Source organism: Australozyma saopauloensis, chromosome 6 (assembly GCF_035610405.1).
Source record: "Australozyma saopauloensis chromosome 6, complete sequence".
Classification (NCBI taxonomy): domain Eukaryota; kingdom Fungi; phylum Ascomycota; class Pichiomycetes; order Serinales; family Metschnikowiaceae; genus Australozyma; species Australozyma saopauloensis.
This window is the reverse complement of record NC_086136.1, coordinates 536744-552265: the sequence shown is the minus strand read 5'-3', so window position 1 is coordinate 552265 and position 15522 is coordinate 536744. Positions and strand designations below refer to the sequence as shown.

The following is a 15522-nucleotide window of genomic DNA, read 5'->3' as shown; positions in this document are numbered from 1 at the left end:
GCTTCTCCAATTTGATTACCACGAATGCAAAAATGAAACTCCTAGCGCAGTCTCCGTGGCTCGCGCCGGCCTGGCCGGATCTCTCCGTTCTGGAATAGATTTGGCTGGGCTAGGATGACTGCGTGTCCCCTCGATGTGGCTCTCTTTGCAGAGGCTTCGTAGCGACATCATGTGTCTTTTTCTTTGCGGGTAGTTAGTTTTTGTTTTCCAGATCGATTCCCGGATTTTCGTGTGCTTTCCTTTGCGATAGGATCCACACTTCATGCCCGGTATACATTATAATTGTAGCATGTAGAGTAGGAAGGTAAGACAGAGATACCCAAGTGGCTTTTATTGAGGTCTTTAATCTAATTTGGCGTGGATCCGTTAGATACACTGCTTCTGTTTTTGATTCAAAGAAATTAGTCTTCCAGGGGTAATTTGATATCTAGGGTTATGAGTCGCTCCCAATTTAAGATCTGGACGAAGTGATAAAATGAACTCCGACACGAGATTCTTCCGTTGGTGGATTAAAATCAGACTCTAGAAATTTTTCAGCACACTATATACGTCCTTGTGTTTTGGCACCTGCAGAAATCCAGGGTCCTCTATCTGTTTTGGTACCACTTGATACTACACTCTTTTCATGACAATTGGCCTAAAAATCAAGGAATTCTTCTACACGCTCAATGCGAAGGACAAGTACTCGGACTTTGACTCCCGCCAATCGTTCAATAGGCTTAACAAGCCCGACGTCAAGAGCTCTCTTCTAGGTAGCCACCAAAACGGCTCAACCGTCTCTTTGAGCACGCGTCTGAATTCTGAGGGCGTTCACGAGGTTCGGCTCGCGTGGAGGCATGTGAAAAAATGGCTCCATAAGCATTGTGAGGACATTAATGCATCGCTACTGGAAGCGTGTACGGAAGCAGATATCCACGAGTTTGAAAAGGATTTGGGGTGTCAATTGCCCGACTGTGTGGTGGAATTTTTCCGTTTGACGGGTGGACAGTCAACTTTTAACGATAATGGATGCAGCGGATTGTTCTACGGCGTAAAACTATGTCCCATAGATGAGATCGCTGTCTTGACAGAAAGATGGCGGAAGGTGCACGAGGAGATCAAGAGAAACGAAGACAATAAAAATGCCTACGTGGCTGCAGCTAGCGAAGCGCTGTCTTCTGCCCGTGACAAACGCGTAAAGGACTTGTTCCCACCTCAGAGCTCAATACCGCCAAACACCATTCTTCCCATATATGCCCATTCGATGTGGATCCCCTTTGCCTCGGACCGGGCCGGAAACTACATAGCTATAGACCTTTCTCATGATCCCGAAGATGAACAGCAGGCTGGAACACTCGGAAAGTGGGGACAAGTCATTCTATTCGGAAGAGATTTCGATACTAAGTTCAAGGTGGCCGACACGTTTGGCGACTTCTTGTTGATATTCGCCAATGATTTGGAGCTGGGCAATTGGGCTCTTCACAACTTTGGTGAATTTGAGGATGTTGTATGTGGTGTTGAGGCAGACTTGGTCTACAGAGATCACAAGAGCAAAAAGGAAATGCCTTACTTGGATGTTCTTCGAACGCGCGCAACAGAAAAATGGCTTGAGTCTTTAACTGCCGAGGAGCAATTGCAAAATGCTCCGGTTTTGGCACAATTGAAGAGCAAGTACTCCTATGAGGTGCCCACGTTTGAAGTCAACACGGACTCGCTCATTACTCAAAACTTGAAACAGTTCGATATTTCAAAAGGATCCGAAGCATCTGCGTCCGCAGCTGCTGTTCCCGCTTCAGCCGGAGAGCCAGAGCTACAGGAGGTGGACAAGGATTGATCAAATATCTATTCTTATGTATATTATTTGCAGGCAGCCTACCATATGATTCGCTGTTTACCGACTTCAGTCACCCAGGTGAATTCGTAGGAGAAGAAAACAATGTAAACAACCGCGTTGATGAACAGATACCACACGAACTCTTGGTAATGCACCTTTCGTTGAGCGCCCATGACAAACGGCTGAGAGAATATTCTGAATAGAACTAATGGCACGATGTAGTACCTCGGCTCAAACAATGGCGAAGGAATGATTGTGAGGATGGTGGAAACAATAAATGCGAGAACTCCAACGTATGAAAGTTTGACGGGGTTCGAAGGAGAATTCTTCAAAAGCACGTAAGGTATGAGCCAGGTGAAAAAGTGGTAGACCGGAACGACAAGATATTTTGCGATCGGTTTACTCAAGATGCGACGATAAATGTAAAACGTGTAGTGTCTGTTGTCTGCCAACAAGAACGGATGCACGATTGTGAAATTTGTCACGATCCAATGGATAGCGAAGAAAGTCAATACAGTCGGGATCAAACAGATACCATATTTTCCAAATGAAAATTTGAAGTAGTCACGCATAGTTTGTCTGTTGAACCACAAAGGAAGAGTAAGCCCACCGACAAAAGTCCAGCAGTAAAACACCTGGACAAGATGCAAAGAAACCTGGTGGTTCAGCTTGTCGCCAAATGTGATCCCTCCGTTGTATCTAATAAATGCCATGAATAAGGCCGCATTGACACCAAATGGGACAAGGAGGTGAATGCCTTTGAAGCACTGGGTGAAGAACTCAATTGTTTGGCCGGCAAGAGTGGAGCGGCGAGCGCAGCGTTTTTCTATCAACACGGCCGCGCCAAAAGCAATCCAGATGATGTTTGTTTGACGAAACCAAAGCCCCATAAAGCCCAAGCCATTGCATAGTAGCGCTCCTTTCATGTTGGGCATGCGAACGACTGACACAATGCCTGCAACCACAAATATCGTGGACCAGACATCTGTGTAGAATAAGAAGTAGTATGTGTAGAGCAATGGCAAAGAAACCACATTTACAGACCAGAAGTTCCTACTGTTGAGAAGTGAAAGCACATATGGAAGAATCACAAGTCCCCCTAGCAAATTGAGAGATCTGAGAGCAGTCGCACTGCAACTCTCTTGAATGCCAATGAGCTGTAGAGCGTGTGAATACGCTGTGCCAAGGATATAGAGTCCTGGAGGAGTGGTGATTTTGTTGTCCCATTCGGAGAACCTATGAGCACAATAAGCAGCACATTGTGTCAAGTGGAAGCGTTCGTCAATGAATGGGTTGGGCACGTACTTGTGTACTTTTTGTGCTATTGCTGCAGAAGCACCGGCAACGTATGCAAGTGGGAAATAGTCCATGGTTTTCTGTTTGTGGTTTTGAGGCAACAGAATTCAATTCTCTGACTCAAAAACTGCTTAAAAGAGACGCGAAAGAAATTTCGCACGGAAACCAGAGTCAATTGAAAAGATCTAATGATCAATTTATGCTCAGACTTTCTTCGTGTCTGGGATATAGCACCCTAGTCTTTATAACAAGTGGTGTCAATAGAGATTGTAGGCAGTACCGGCGCTACGACCTGGGCGCTCCACTAGAGTATCCATACTACACCAAACGAGATCCACAAAAATTCCGAAACTGCAATAAATCAAAGGAGATATATCAACTGGAGGAATTGACTTGTTACAAGGGAAGCATTTGCTGCATTTGGCGGGCAATCCTCATCGATCCCATTTCGTCATTAGAATGATTCGCAGCCAATCTGACCATCGTCTCCTACCGTCATTGGCAACCAGCCCAAACAGAAGAAGAATTGAATATTCCAGCGAGCAGCGCCAACCAATCTCACAAGATATCCTTTCAGATTCAGGCCACAGACTTGCGAGCGCGCTTGGTTTTGCGCCCGAATCGGTACTCAATTATGGCGCCCCAAGCGCCCACGACAGAACGCTACAAAACGTCGATGATTTTTTGACGGCGGGACTTAATTCGCTCTTCATTTCTGGTCCAATGGCCGTGGCCAATCAGCGGCCAGCCACCGCTCCTCTTCCACATGAATTGTCAGATTCAATCCCTACTGCCGCACCGGACTCTAATTTTTCAGGTCTTAGAGTTAGGGCCACTCAGAGCACTAGCTCCAGTATGATGGCATCGCATTCAGGCCCTGCTAGGGCCAGAGCTCGCGGTGCGGCCCCAGCGACAGGAACAGTTGGGGCCGCTAGTGGCCCTAGCATCAGTGCGACTAGTCCAACCAGTCCTACCATCAGACAGAGAAACACCAGGAACAGAAACACGCAGCGATTCCGAAATCAACTGCGGGAATTAATTGAGCATTTAAATAGTGAAAATCCGTTGAGGAGACCGGTTTCACAAGGATTTTCTCCCACAGACTCTCGCGCCGGCAGTACTGACTCGAGCCCTCTGGCAGGCCCTAGCCGCGAAACCGCAGTGATCACCATGTCCGACCTCCACTACCTCCAGACCTATGACATGAGAAACAATTTCTACCTCAATTTGGTGACATGGTCGAGGCCACATAATAAAATTGCTGTTGCCGTCAAGGATAAAGCATATTGGTGGGACGGGCTGCGTTACGTGGCCCAGATAAATCTACAAGGGAACCAAAAACCCATCTCTGTGATTTCTTGTGGACCCACTGGAGTGTTGGCAGTAGGGCTACAGGATGGCCTCCAGGGATGTCTCAGCCTATTCCTCAATGCTCGGAGACGGCTAACAATTTCGCACGACTGCTCGTTTCAATGTATTGCATGGTTTTCAACGGGCCCATTTTTGGCGGTCGGTGATATGCTTGGAAGAATATACATCATGGAGTATGACTATGACTCGGTGGTGGTCAAGGCAGAATGGAGGGGCTTTGACCAACAGGTGTGTGGTATGTACTGGAACACAAACAGAGCACAGATAATACCGGCTTGGCTATCTAACTGTTGCTTTTCTTCTCTTCTCTTCATCTGCAATTTGTTTCTAGCTCACTAACTCCAGGGATCTCTCTCAGCGCCGATTGCACCAAGATTGCCGTGGGCGCCAACGAAAATATGGCCCAGGTATGGAATATCCAAGACACTTCTTCGCCGATTTTACTATGCAAATTAGACCACACTCTGGCCGTCAAGGGCATTGCCTTCTGTCCCTGGGCACCCAATTTACTAGCTACTGGAGGAGGAAGTAACGATCGCCATTTACGATTTTGGCACACTGGTACCGGAACACTTCTCCATGAAACGAATACAGGCAAGCAAATCACTTCGATCACATGGAGTGTTTCTCGCCGCGAGTTGGTTCTAACATTTGGATTCGATGAAGAAAGTCCAGGCACCATTGTGGCGGTGTATGGATATCCCAGGATGGACGTCCGGGCCAGAGCACAGGCAAAAGACCGGCGTGCACTAAGCGCCGAGGTTTCACCAGACCAAACAAAAATCGCCGTGGCTACCAGCGATGGAACCGTCCGGTTGTACCAATTGTGGGAACCCCGGCGGAATGCGTTGCGGGCAACGTTTTCGGGAACCGGGCCGTTCTCTAGTCCCATAATAAACATGATAGAGGGATTGGAGTCGCATAATGGATACATCAGATGATATACCACGAATGCTGTATAGCTTGATCAACTTGGTGGTGGGTTTGCAGCCAATCATACTATTACCAAGAGTTCAGCAATTAGATACAAAAACATAACGCACAAACACGGAATGCCGCCAACTCCTATAACTAAGCATCTCTGAAAACTATATAAACCCCCAACTTTCCCGCAACCCATTTCTCTGATTTTACATATTACCACCTGCAGATACCCTCTGATAACCCACTCTTACAACTGACCAAACCCCAATATACCCCAAATACCCAGTGCAATGGAGCAAAAAGTGGAATCCGACACCAACGCGACCATTCTCTTGATGGGATTGCGTCGTGGTGGTAAATCCTCCATCTGTAAAGTCGTCTTCCACAACATGCAACCTCTAGATACGCTTTATCTCGAAAGTACCCTGAAACCAACCAGTGAGCAGTTCCTGTCGCTCATAGACTTATCTGTGATGGAATTGCCCGGCCAGCTCAATTACTTTGAGCCCACTTACGACAGTGAGCGACTCTTTTCCAGCGTTGGAGCGTTGGTGTATGTTATAGATAGTCAGGACGAATATCTCAATGCGTTGACCAATCTATCGATGATCATCGAGTACGCCTATAAGGTCAATCCGCAGATCCATATCGAGGTGCTCATTCACAAAATTGACGGATTGTCGGAGGATTACCGGATGGACGCCCAAAGAGATATCATGCAGAGAACAGGCGACGAGCTCTTGGACTTGGGCTTGGAGGGTGTTCAGGTGTCGTTCTATCTCACCTCGATCTTCGATCACTCGATCTACGAGGCCTTTTCGCGGATCGTCCAGAAACTCATCACGGAATTGCCTTCGCTTGAGAACATGTTGGACAACTTGGTAGCGCACTCGTCGATCGATAAGGTATTTTTGTTTGATGTCAATTCGAAGATCTACGTGGCCACGGACTCGTCGCCGGTCGACATTCAGACGTACGAGGTTTGCGCGGAATTCATTGACATCACCATCGACTTGGACGACTTGTACCTTGAGTCCGAAAATAAGAACAACGGCAATGCACAGCCAACTAACAGAAACGAGATTCGCTCAGTGTCGCATCTCTCCAATGGCTCGGTCCTCTACTTGAAGCAGATGATCCGTGGGTTGGCGTTAGTGGCTCTTATCCGTAACGACGAAGAGAACTCGTCTGCCAAGGATTCCAACATGGATGAGCTTCTTACAGTAATAGACTACAACGTGGGCTGCTTCAAGAAGTCCTTGATGAAGATGTGGGAGAGTGCGAAGTTTAAAACGGCAGTTAACACTGCCAATGGGAATGGGTCCGCATAGACTTAACGAACATAGATCAATCTACAACATGATTCTATCCGATGTTTTTATTTTCTATAGTATACAATGGCCTGTAATAAAAGAAAGAAAAAAAATACTTCACGTTTGATTTGATAAGCCAGAAAAAGCAGACGTGGTTCGATAACGATTAAATGTCACTTCGGGCATATATGCGGCAACTAGAAATTCAAGCAAGCGACCGTACTAACAGCCACCCCTAACAATGCATGTGTAAATTTTGGTGGGAGGTTACGGCTCTATAATTTACCAACACTCGTAACCACCATCAACAACCAAGTTGTGACCTGTCGTGTAAGACGAAGCAGAGTCAGAAGCCAAGTACAAGATGGAACCGACAAACTCCTTAGGGTCGGCCATTCTGTGCATTGGAATCTTGGACTCCCAGGCGTCCTTCATCTCGGTGTGGCCAGAAATGACGTTTCTGGTCAATGGAGTGAGGATGTAACCTGGCGACAAGGTGTTAACACGGATGTTGTACTTGGCCCACTCACAAGCCAAAGATCTGACCAAGTGGATGACACCGGCCTTGGACATGTTGTACATACATTGTGGTTGAGGGTCGTTGACAATAGTACCAGACATGGAGCCGATCAAGATAATGGAACCCTTCAAGTTGTTTTGAATCAATGGTCTGGCAAAAGACTGAGAGACGTAGAAGGCACCCAAACCGTTGACACGCATGATGCTCTCGGCGTTGGCAGCAGGGTACTCCTCAGCTGGGTAGTTTTCAGCGTAACCAGCAGTGTTGATCAACAAGTCAGCCACTTTACCGTGGTGCTCGTTGATTTGAGCGAAACAAGTGTCGACATGCTCAGCATCGCCAATGTTACAAGACCAAGCAGAAACCTCACCGATAGGAGACTCGTGGACACCCTTCAAGGTTTCGTTGGCCCAGGCAACAACATCCTTGGCGGCAGCCTTGGTTCTTTCTAGGTTCATGTCCACAAGGGCCACCTCGGCACCCTGAGCGACCAAAGCTCTGGAAAGAACGGTACTCATACCACCGGAACCACCGGTCAAAATGGCCAATCTACCATCCAATCTAAACGATGGAACAATGTTTTCGTAGGAGAAGCTCATTTCAGATATTTGGGGAGTAGATGTAGATAAAGAAACGGATGAAATCTTGGTGTCGTTTGGGAGTAAGTAATGCTGTTTGAACTGTGGCAGGTACTGCGGTTCAAACTATTGAAGGAATTAACAAGAGTAGTTGTTATGAAGAAAAAATTGCACGGAGTGGGGCGGGAAAACCGTGGCTATATATACCACGAAAGGGATGATGCCAATCGCAAAAAGAAACGAGACGTAAGGATGCCCTTGGCTGCAGGTTCGCGGCGGACTTGCCTGCTCGGACATGGTCGGACTAGATAAAATCGGAAGAATGAGAGCGCCGGTCTGCAGGACGGGCGTTTGCTGTGCAGAACCCACATGGGTACCTTTTTGGACTCATCTGTAGGGAAAAGGAATACAAATGGCGGAAAAGAGACAAAAAAATATGCACGCGCAAATTCACGTTACGTTCCAGAACTCAGTGTTCAATTGTGCGAAAAAAGCCACTCTTTTGCATGGTTTTCTGCATCCCCACCCAAACCTTCCTCGCCTGGGCCCGGGCTAATAATTGCTTGGTCCCTTTCCTGATAGTGGGGGCGTACACAATCACGGTGGGGTCGAGCTCCTGGTCTCCGGGAGATGTTGTGTTAGCAATCTAATTAATTGGAACAGTTCCGTTTTGTGTTCACTTCGTCTTACATACTTCTGCTGTATCCTCAAATCGAGTTCTGATTGTCGATATCGCTTAAATGCAATTGTGCAGGACATTCAACATTATCTGCCGTCTCTGCAGCCGATGACTTTAGCACTGGTAACTGTATTAATGATGGAATCGGTACTGTACACAGACCGTTTCCGCCATCACTGTGCATCGAAACACACATCGTTGCTCATTGTCGAAGAAAATTTATCCGGTGCTGTCATAGCAGTTGAGGCACAGTAACGTTCAAGTTGCTCGAGCATATTCGATTTTACTAATTTTACGCCCATTTATCCCTTATCAACATGTGTACAGAGACCGATGACCTTCGAATCATGATGATGATCAGGCAGACAGGGGATGATTGTGTGGAGGTTATCAGCATGTCACGGGACGCCAGTACTAATTCTTTGTAATCAAAGCGATGCGTCCAATGATTCGACTATGACACTTTTTTCTGCATACAGTTGTTCCCATTACCTCACTGACGTTGTAGTTCCGCTTATATGCCATACACCATATATTGGTTGCAAACGAAATCCAACATTTTTGCCGACTGAGACAATGCCAGTTAGGGCTTTCGGGAATTTTACTGGAGTCTTTTATACGAGCTTCACGAGCTTCTAGGGTTCAATAGATTTAAAGTTCTGCCAGAACTCTCATCATTTCTTGGTACTTGAAGGGAGAGCTTTGCATTCAATACAATCAGTAGATCTCAAGTATGTACAATTTTATATAGTCCTCAGGTAGTAACTGCGGAAAGAAGTCCACGCAAGTCGCCATTCTTTCTGCTGAAGCTTCTTGCTAAATACGTCAAAGTCATTTTTCTCGAGACGTTGCAAATACAACGATGTTGGAATGGCCACCGTGAGAGGCGTGAAGACTACATCTGGTATGCCATGACGCCAGTTCTTCTTACCACGAGCAAGAAGTTCGTCTGCTGCGTTTTCCTCGACAACGGAGGAAATCTCGCTTTTTATCTCCTGTAGCTTACTTCTTGCGGTTAAAAGGTGATCATTAGCAGTAATTGCAGTCTCGTAGATGACATTCCGGAGCTTTTCGCGTGTTTCAGATACCTCTTCCTCCTTCAAATGGCCTTGGCTTAGGCGTAACACAGACTCTTGGGAGAGCTCGAACTTGGACATCAAGTCCACAGGTAAGGTGACAAAGTTTTTTGATGACGCATAGTAGTTCAATCCCAAAATCATCGATGTGATAGCGGTAGACTGGCCAATGTGCGCGGCCACCTCGCTGACTTTCCCCTGCAACGCTGGAGATTCTTCCAAAAGGTGAATTACAGAAGGAGAGATGTGTGGAGATAGTAGAAGCGCCTGCGTAGCGTAATTGAGCTGCGAATACGTACCTTCACCATAGGAGCAAATGTCTGCGACGCTTCCGAACTGGTTTTGCTGCAAGAAGTGCTTTCTTGTTTGCAAGAACTGCTGGAAGTATGAGATGTCCAAGTTCTCGCCATTGCGGAGACCGTCTCGAAGCAAAAATGCAATGGGCTCTCCGACATTGCCGCTGTCCAAAAACGCTTTTGTTAGCAAGTCGCTCCAGAACTTGAATTTGAGGTCTGTGGCTGGAATCCCGCCCAAAGATGCTCCCGCAGACTTGGCAGAAATCTTATTCACTTCGAGGCCAAAAGCATGAATAGCAAGAAATGTGTTTCTAGCAGGCTCCGGAATGTATTGTGCCAATAGGTATGACAGCCTATCGTTTTTCTCCAACAACGTATTCACGTTTTCAACCGCATTGCGCAACTGGTTTTGATACGAAAGGTATCTCCTTCCGACTTGACTACGAAACATCCTTGATTTCTCAGTTTCAGCTAACGATTCTGATTAGTTGGTCTTAACAATGATGTTACTGTCCCTGAAGAATGTGTGATGTAATGTGGAGATCAGATAAGCTGAGTCGCGCGATGATCATCGATGAATATATCATTGAACAACAGACGTCACCTCATTGATAACTGTTGAGGCTTGATTTGTGATACAAAAATGAAAATCGAAGAAGTCTATAGTGGCGATATTGCACAATTTATATTCTTCGACATTGCCATCTGCGAACGTCAGATCGGTAGAATTGTAGCACAACTTTTTGTCAAAGATGCTCCAAACACATGTCGTCATATCGAACAATCGCTTCCTAAATATGAGAATACGTTCTTTCATAAAGTCTTGAAAAATTTCGTGATTCATGGTGGAGACGTCGTCAATGGAAAGGTGCTGTTGTACAAAGAAGGAAAAGCTGGTGACATATCGTCCAATGTATCAGATAATGTTGTTCCCGACGAAAACCTTACCGCCACCATGGACGAGCCCTTTCTTCTTTGTTCGGCCAGTTCAAGAAGTAGCAGTCAGTTCTTTATTACCACCTCCTCTGCGTCTCACTTGCAAGGCAAACACACTGTTTTCGGGAAAGTGATCCATGGAAAATCTGTCGTGCGTGAAATTGAACGAGTAGCAACGACTGCTAGTGGTGTTCCCTCCGAAACAGAGCTTCCAATCATTCGTGATGCTGGAGTGTGGCATCAAGGTGACCCTGTTCCAATCTACAACGCCTGCTACAATCAAATTGGCGGCGATATATATGAGGAATATCCAGACGACGACGAAACCATTGTTAAGGGGCTGCTTGACTCTGCCTATGGAGCTGCCACGATCATCAAAGATAGCGGCGGGGCGCTTTTTAAAACGGGAGACCATACCAATGCCCTTTTGAAGTACAAAAAGGCTCTCCGCTATGTGATGGAGTACATTCCTGACGAGGACCAAGAGCCCGAATTTTATGGTAAGTTTGTTGAGTTAAAAAAGAAGATCTATCTCAACCTAGCGCTAGTGACATTAAAACTCAAGGACTACTCTAAGAGCTACGACTACGGTTCTTTTCTTCTCGACATGGATCTAACGAACTCTGAAAAGGCAAAGACGTTATACCGAATGGGATCGGCCAGATTTGAGCAGAAAAAGTATGACGAGGCGATCGTGCACTACAAAGAAGCCAGTACATTGGTGTCAGATCCTTCAATTGTGCGAGATCTAGAAAAGGCAGAGACAATGTTGAAGAAGAAAAAGGACGCTGAGAAGGCCAAATATTCGAAGATGTTCGGTTAAGCGCCCACCGGCTTGAGCTTCTTTAGAGTTACAGAACACAAGAAGTCGCATTACCCCAAACGAAACGTTGACATTTACGAAAAGTAATTAATTCTGCAGTCAAATTAGTAGCAAATCTCTGGCCCGGCAAGTCGCACCCAATTTTCCGTTTCCAGCCAATTTTCATTGCTTGCTTCCTCATCTGCTACATAATGTACTAGATGCGTCTACTGTAGATCGCGTATACGTACTTGAATATCGATTTAAATAGAAATTCAACAAAGAACACGTCATCTACGATTTGCTAGACGGATATTTAAACTGCGCAAGTTCCACGCTGCCTAATTAGATACTATAATGTCTTTCACGGAGGAGCTAGATCTCGATTTGAGAGAATACATGAAGCCGCAAGATGGCAACAACGACTCGCAATTTGACTCTCTCTCCTTTGATGACAAGCTCTCGAAGCTCCAGGAGTTGGTCCAGAAATCCCAGGTGTATTCCCAGATCATTTTGGACAACATGTTGGAACGATCTGTGGAAAAGAAGAAGAAGCAGGAAGAGGAGAGGCGGCTCGCGGCACAGAGGGAACAAGAATTGAAGGAAGAGGAAGAGCGCAAGAAGGCAAAACAAGAGGAGAAGCTACGGAGAAAAGCGGAGCGGAAAGCCGCAAAAGAGGGTGCAGATGATGCCAGTGATCTGCCTAGTGATTCTAGTGATACCAGAGATCTGTCCAGTGATGCTAGTAATGATGAGGATTCAGATTCTCTGGCGGAGGATGTTCAGGAGGTGAAAGAGCAAATTGAGGTACCTCTGGACTCAGATGTAGAAATAGTAGAAGTAAGACACTCGGCGCGGCTCGGTGGTAATCAAGCTAGAACAGAACGTGTTCGCGCAAGATCAAAAAGAATGACGGCTACAAAGACGAAAAAGGCTCCAAAGCCGAAAAAGGCCCAGCCTGAAATGAAAACTAAGGTCTCTGCGGAAACAGAAAAAATGAGAAAGGCAATCGAGGCTGCGCAAACAGGTCACACTCAGCAACAACCAGCCTTAGTCACGGGCTGTGTGATGAAAGATTATCAATTGGATGGCTTAGAATGGCTCGTGTCTTTGTACGAGAATGGCCTCAATGGTATTCTTGCTGATGAGATGGGTCTCGGAAAGACATTGCAGTGCATTGCTCTCTTCAGTTTCTTGATAGAGAACAAAGTCGATGGACCATTCATGGTCGTGGCTCCGCTCTCAACTGTTAGAAATTGGGGGTCAGAATTCCGCAAGTTCGCCCCGGATATCGATGTCATTGAGTTTGTTGGACAGAAAGACAAACGGAAGCTGATCAAGTTGAATAATAGAATGAAGCAAACCGTTGTGATCACCTCCTATGAACTTGTCATTAAGGACTTTAGACGCTTTTCAAGAATTTCATGGGGATACTTGACTGTTGATGAAGGTCACAGACTCAAGAATTTCCAATCTATTCTTATACAGTTTCTAAAGAAACTCAAAACGGCGAACAGACTATTGTTGACAGGAACTCCATTGCAAAATAACTTAAATGAGTTATGGTCGCTTCTTAATTTTATTCTCCCTGATATTTTCCATGACCTCGAATTATTTGAGCGCTGGTTTAATTTCGACGAATTAACAGGGCCACACTCATTAGAAAACGAGGAGCAAAGAAAGGCTATGAGTGTTAAGTTGCAACTGGAAATCGTGAAGAGTTTGCATACGGTGTTGAAGCCTTTCTTGCTTCGTCGTGTCAAAAAGGAGGTTATGAAAGATCTCCCTCCTAAGAAAGAATACATGGTTTACACAGATTTGCAACCACTCCAGCAGATTGTTTATTGCTCTTGTGTGCAAGGAAACTTGCTGGATAAATTACTCGAGCTCTATGTCAAGGAGTATCTCCTCCATAATGAGAAACACCTTTTCTCAAGCGTACAGGACCTCGAGAAGGTTGATGAAGTACTATCGAAGCTAGTAGATCCTTCTGCCGGAGTTTCAAACAAAAAAAGAAAGGTTAGCTATCTGATGGAACGATATGATAGAGCTTTGGATTCAGCTATCTTCAGTGATGACGAAGATTACGAAGAGGAAATTGACAATGCAAATGATCCAAAATCACAAGAGGAAATTGATCTCGAAAATTCTCTCAATCAAAGCTTACACACTGAGGGCGCTAAAGCACAGCTGGTGGACCCCGATGTGGCAAATCAAACACCAGGCTTATCCGAGTCCGAAGGAGAAAAGATCATGGAACTGGAACAAACGAATGAAACAAGGGAAACAAGCGTTGAGAGGTCTCCAGGCGACCAAAATAAAAAGAGGCCATATTCTGAGCCACTGGTGGACTCTGTCGGTAAAGAGATCGACTCAGGTTCACCCGACCTGGAGTTGACCAGAAACGATGGAAGAGACTCCGATTACTCCGATATCGAAATCGTTGAAGATCCTGGTATCGAAAGACCTCGGGGTAAGCGCCAAGCGATCCTGATACTGAAAGCTTACAGAATAGCTGAGCAAAAAATTAAGCATTTGGCGTTGAGGAGGCGTCTCATGTCTTATAGAGCTATTTGTGGGTCGCATTATTCGTACTACTTCCCCTTTCCTACTGGTGAAGACTTGACTGAGAAAATGGAGGAAGAGTTTGCCAGATTGCTCGTGCACAACTCCGGCAAAATGCAACTACTCGAGCAATTGGTCGAGCGCCTTTTGAAAGACAATCATAAAGTACTTGTCTTTTCCCAGTTCACTTTCATGCTAGACCTCATACTGGAAATGTTCTCAGCCGCGTCTATCCGTACGAGTCGAATCGATAGCAACTACTCCATTGACGAGCGTCGCGACGAAATTGAAAAATTCAGCCATGACGGAGAGGATTCTAGTCAAGTGTTTTTAATTTCCACCAGAGCCGGTGGTCTTGGTCTCAACTTGACTGAAGCTGACACTGTCATAATCTTTGACAATGACTGGAATCCACAAATGGACCTTCAAGCAATTGATAGAGTGCACAGAATCGGGCAAACAAAACCAGTCAAAATTTTCCGGTTCGTTGTCAGGGACACGATTGAGGAAATTATCGTCATGCGCAGTTTTGGCAAACGAGCTTTGGAACAAATGGTGATTCGGCTGGGCGCATTCCAGTTGAGTCGGGTAGCGAAAAAGTTAACCGACGAGAAAATCGACATCAACAGTACGGATGCGACTCGATCTCTATCATCAATTGGTGAAAGGCTCAACATGCAAGGACTTGGCGGTCTGGGAAAGATTCCCGACACCAATGAAACTTTGATAGCACAGGCTGGACAGAAGACCCAAAAGCTTCTGGAGGAGGAAATGGAGGAGTTGATGGACCGTAGCTCGGAATGTTACTCCAGAGAGCCAAAAGAGTATCCCAATCTCACATCGTTTGAAAGTCTGAACAATATGGACGATTAGAAACAGAATTGACGCATATATGATCCTGGTCTAGACTTGAGCAACTATCAGCTCAAATTAGTTGTTGTATTTCACTGAATCGCGTTTTACATGCACTTGTGTTTCACCAACTATGGTGATTATTGGCTGCAAATCCATTCTTCTGCAGGAGACCACATGAGGTTGGACGACTAATCTGACGACCAAACCACAGCACACTTGTCTATTCTGCACAAGAACCCATGCAAAGTCTGCTAAAAAATTTTCCGCCAGATTTTCGTTTGCAACTGCCTTGCTGTTTGTGGCTTGAACCGCAACAACCACATCACACAAATGACATCACGAAAGATAACTAACAAGGGCAAAACAAGTTGGATTATCTACAAATATTTTGGGTACAAAAAAAAACATCAACAATATGGGGCCCTGGGGTGCTACGAAACAAGCTTCTGGTTAGGTGGTCCGAAAAGTGGAGAAGCCAACGGTTTTCCTCTGTTTACA

The 15522-nt window shown here is 45.7% G+C and overlaps 9 protein-coding genes across 9 annotated transcripts; 6 read left to right on the top strand and 3 right to left on the bottom strand.

The window, feature by feature from the left end:
* Positions 1 to 625: 625 nt before the first annotated feature.
* PUMCH_004822 (uncharacterized protein) lies at positions 626 to 1813 on the top strand (the record flags this gene model as incomplete). The annotated part of the gene is made up of 1 exon (XM_063023743.1): positions 626 to 1813. The coding sequence occupies one exon, from the start codon at positions 626 to 628 to the stop codon at positions 1811 to 1813; it is 1188 nt and encodes a 395-aa protein (XP_062879813.1).
* A 38-nt stretch (positions 1814 to 1851) lies between these two features.
* PUMCH_004821 (uncharacterized protein) lies at positions 1852 to 3183 on the bottom strand (the record flags this gene model as incomplete). Its single annotated transcript, XM_063023742.1, has 1 exon — positions 1852 to 3183. The coding sequence occupies one exon, from the start codon at positions 3181 to 3183 to the stop codon at positions 1852 to 1854; it is 1332 nt and encodes a 443-aa protein (XP_062879812.1).
* A 385-nt stretch (positions 3184 to 3568) lies between these two features.
* PUMCH_004820 (uncharacterized protein) lies at positions 3569 to 4819 on the top strand (the record flags this gene model as incomplete). Its single annotated transcript, XM_063023741.1, has 1 exon — positions 3569 to 4819. The coding sequence occupies one exon, from the start codon at positions 3569 to 3571 to the stop codon at positions 4817 to 4819; it is 1251 nt and encodes a 416-aa protein (XP_062879811.1).
* A 59-nt stretch (positions 4820 to 4878) lies between these two features.
* On the top strand, positions 4879 to 5421 carry PUMCH_004819 (uncharacterized protein; the record flags this gene model as incomplete). Its single annotated transcript, XM_063023740.1, has 1 exon — positions 4879 to 5421. One exon carries the CDS (start codon positions 4879 to 4881, stop codon positions 5419 to 5421), a length of 543 nt encoding a protein of 180 aa, XP_062879810.1.
* A 273-nt stretch (positions 5422 to 5694) lies between these two features.
* On the top strand, positions 5695 to 6735 carry PUMCH_004818 (uncharacterized protein; the record flags this gene model as incomplete). Its single annotated transcript, XM_063023739.1, has 1 exon — positions 5695 to 6735. The coding sequence occupies one exon, from the start codon at positions 5695 to 5697 to the stop codon at positions 6733 to 6735; it is 1041 nt and encodes a 346-aa protein (XP_062879809.1).
* Positions 6736 to 6999: 264 nt separating this feature from the next.
* PUMCH_004817 (uncharacterized protein) lies at positions 7000 to 7836 on the bottom strand (the record flags this gene model as incomplete). Its single annotated transcript, XM_063023738.1, has 1 exon — positions 7000 to 7836. One exon carries the CDS (start codon positions 7834 to 7836, stop codon positions 7000 to 7002), a length of 837 nt encoding a protein of 278 aa, XP_062879808.1.
* Positions 7837 to 9237: 1401 nt separating this feature from the next.
* Positions 9238 to 10317, bottom strand: PUMCH_004816 (uncharacterized protein; the record flags this gene model as incomplete). Its single annotated transcript, XM_063023737.1, has 1 exon — positions 9238 to 10317. The coding sequence occupies one exon, from the start codon at positions 10315 to 10317 to the stop codon at positions 9238 to 9240; it is 1080 nt and encodes a 359-aa protein (XP_062879807.1).
* A 192-nt stretch (positions 10318 to 10509) lies between these two features.
* PUMCH_004815 (uncharacterized protein) lies at positions 10510 to 11625 on the top strand (the record flags this gene model as incomplete). The annotated part of the gene is made up of 1 exon (XM_063023736.1): positions 10510 to 11625. One exon carries the CDS (start codon positions 10510 to 10512, stop codon positions 11623 to 11625), a length of 1116 nt encoding a protein of 371 aa, XP_062879806.1.
* Positions 11626 to 11961: 336 nt separating this feature from the next.
* Positions 11962 to 15042, top strand: PUMCH_004814 (uncharacterized protein; the record flags this gene model as incomplete). Its single annotated transcript, XM_063023735.1, has 1 exon — positions 11962 to 15042. One exon carries the CDS (start codon positions 11962 to 11964, stop codon positions 15040 to 15042), a length of 3081 nt encoding a protein of 1026 aa, XP_062879805.1.
* Positions 15043 to 15522: the final 480 nt, after the last annotated feature.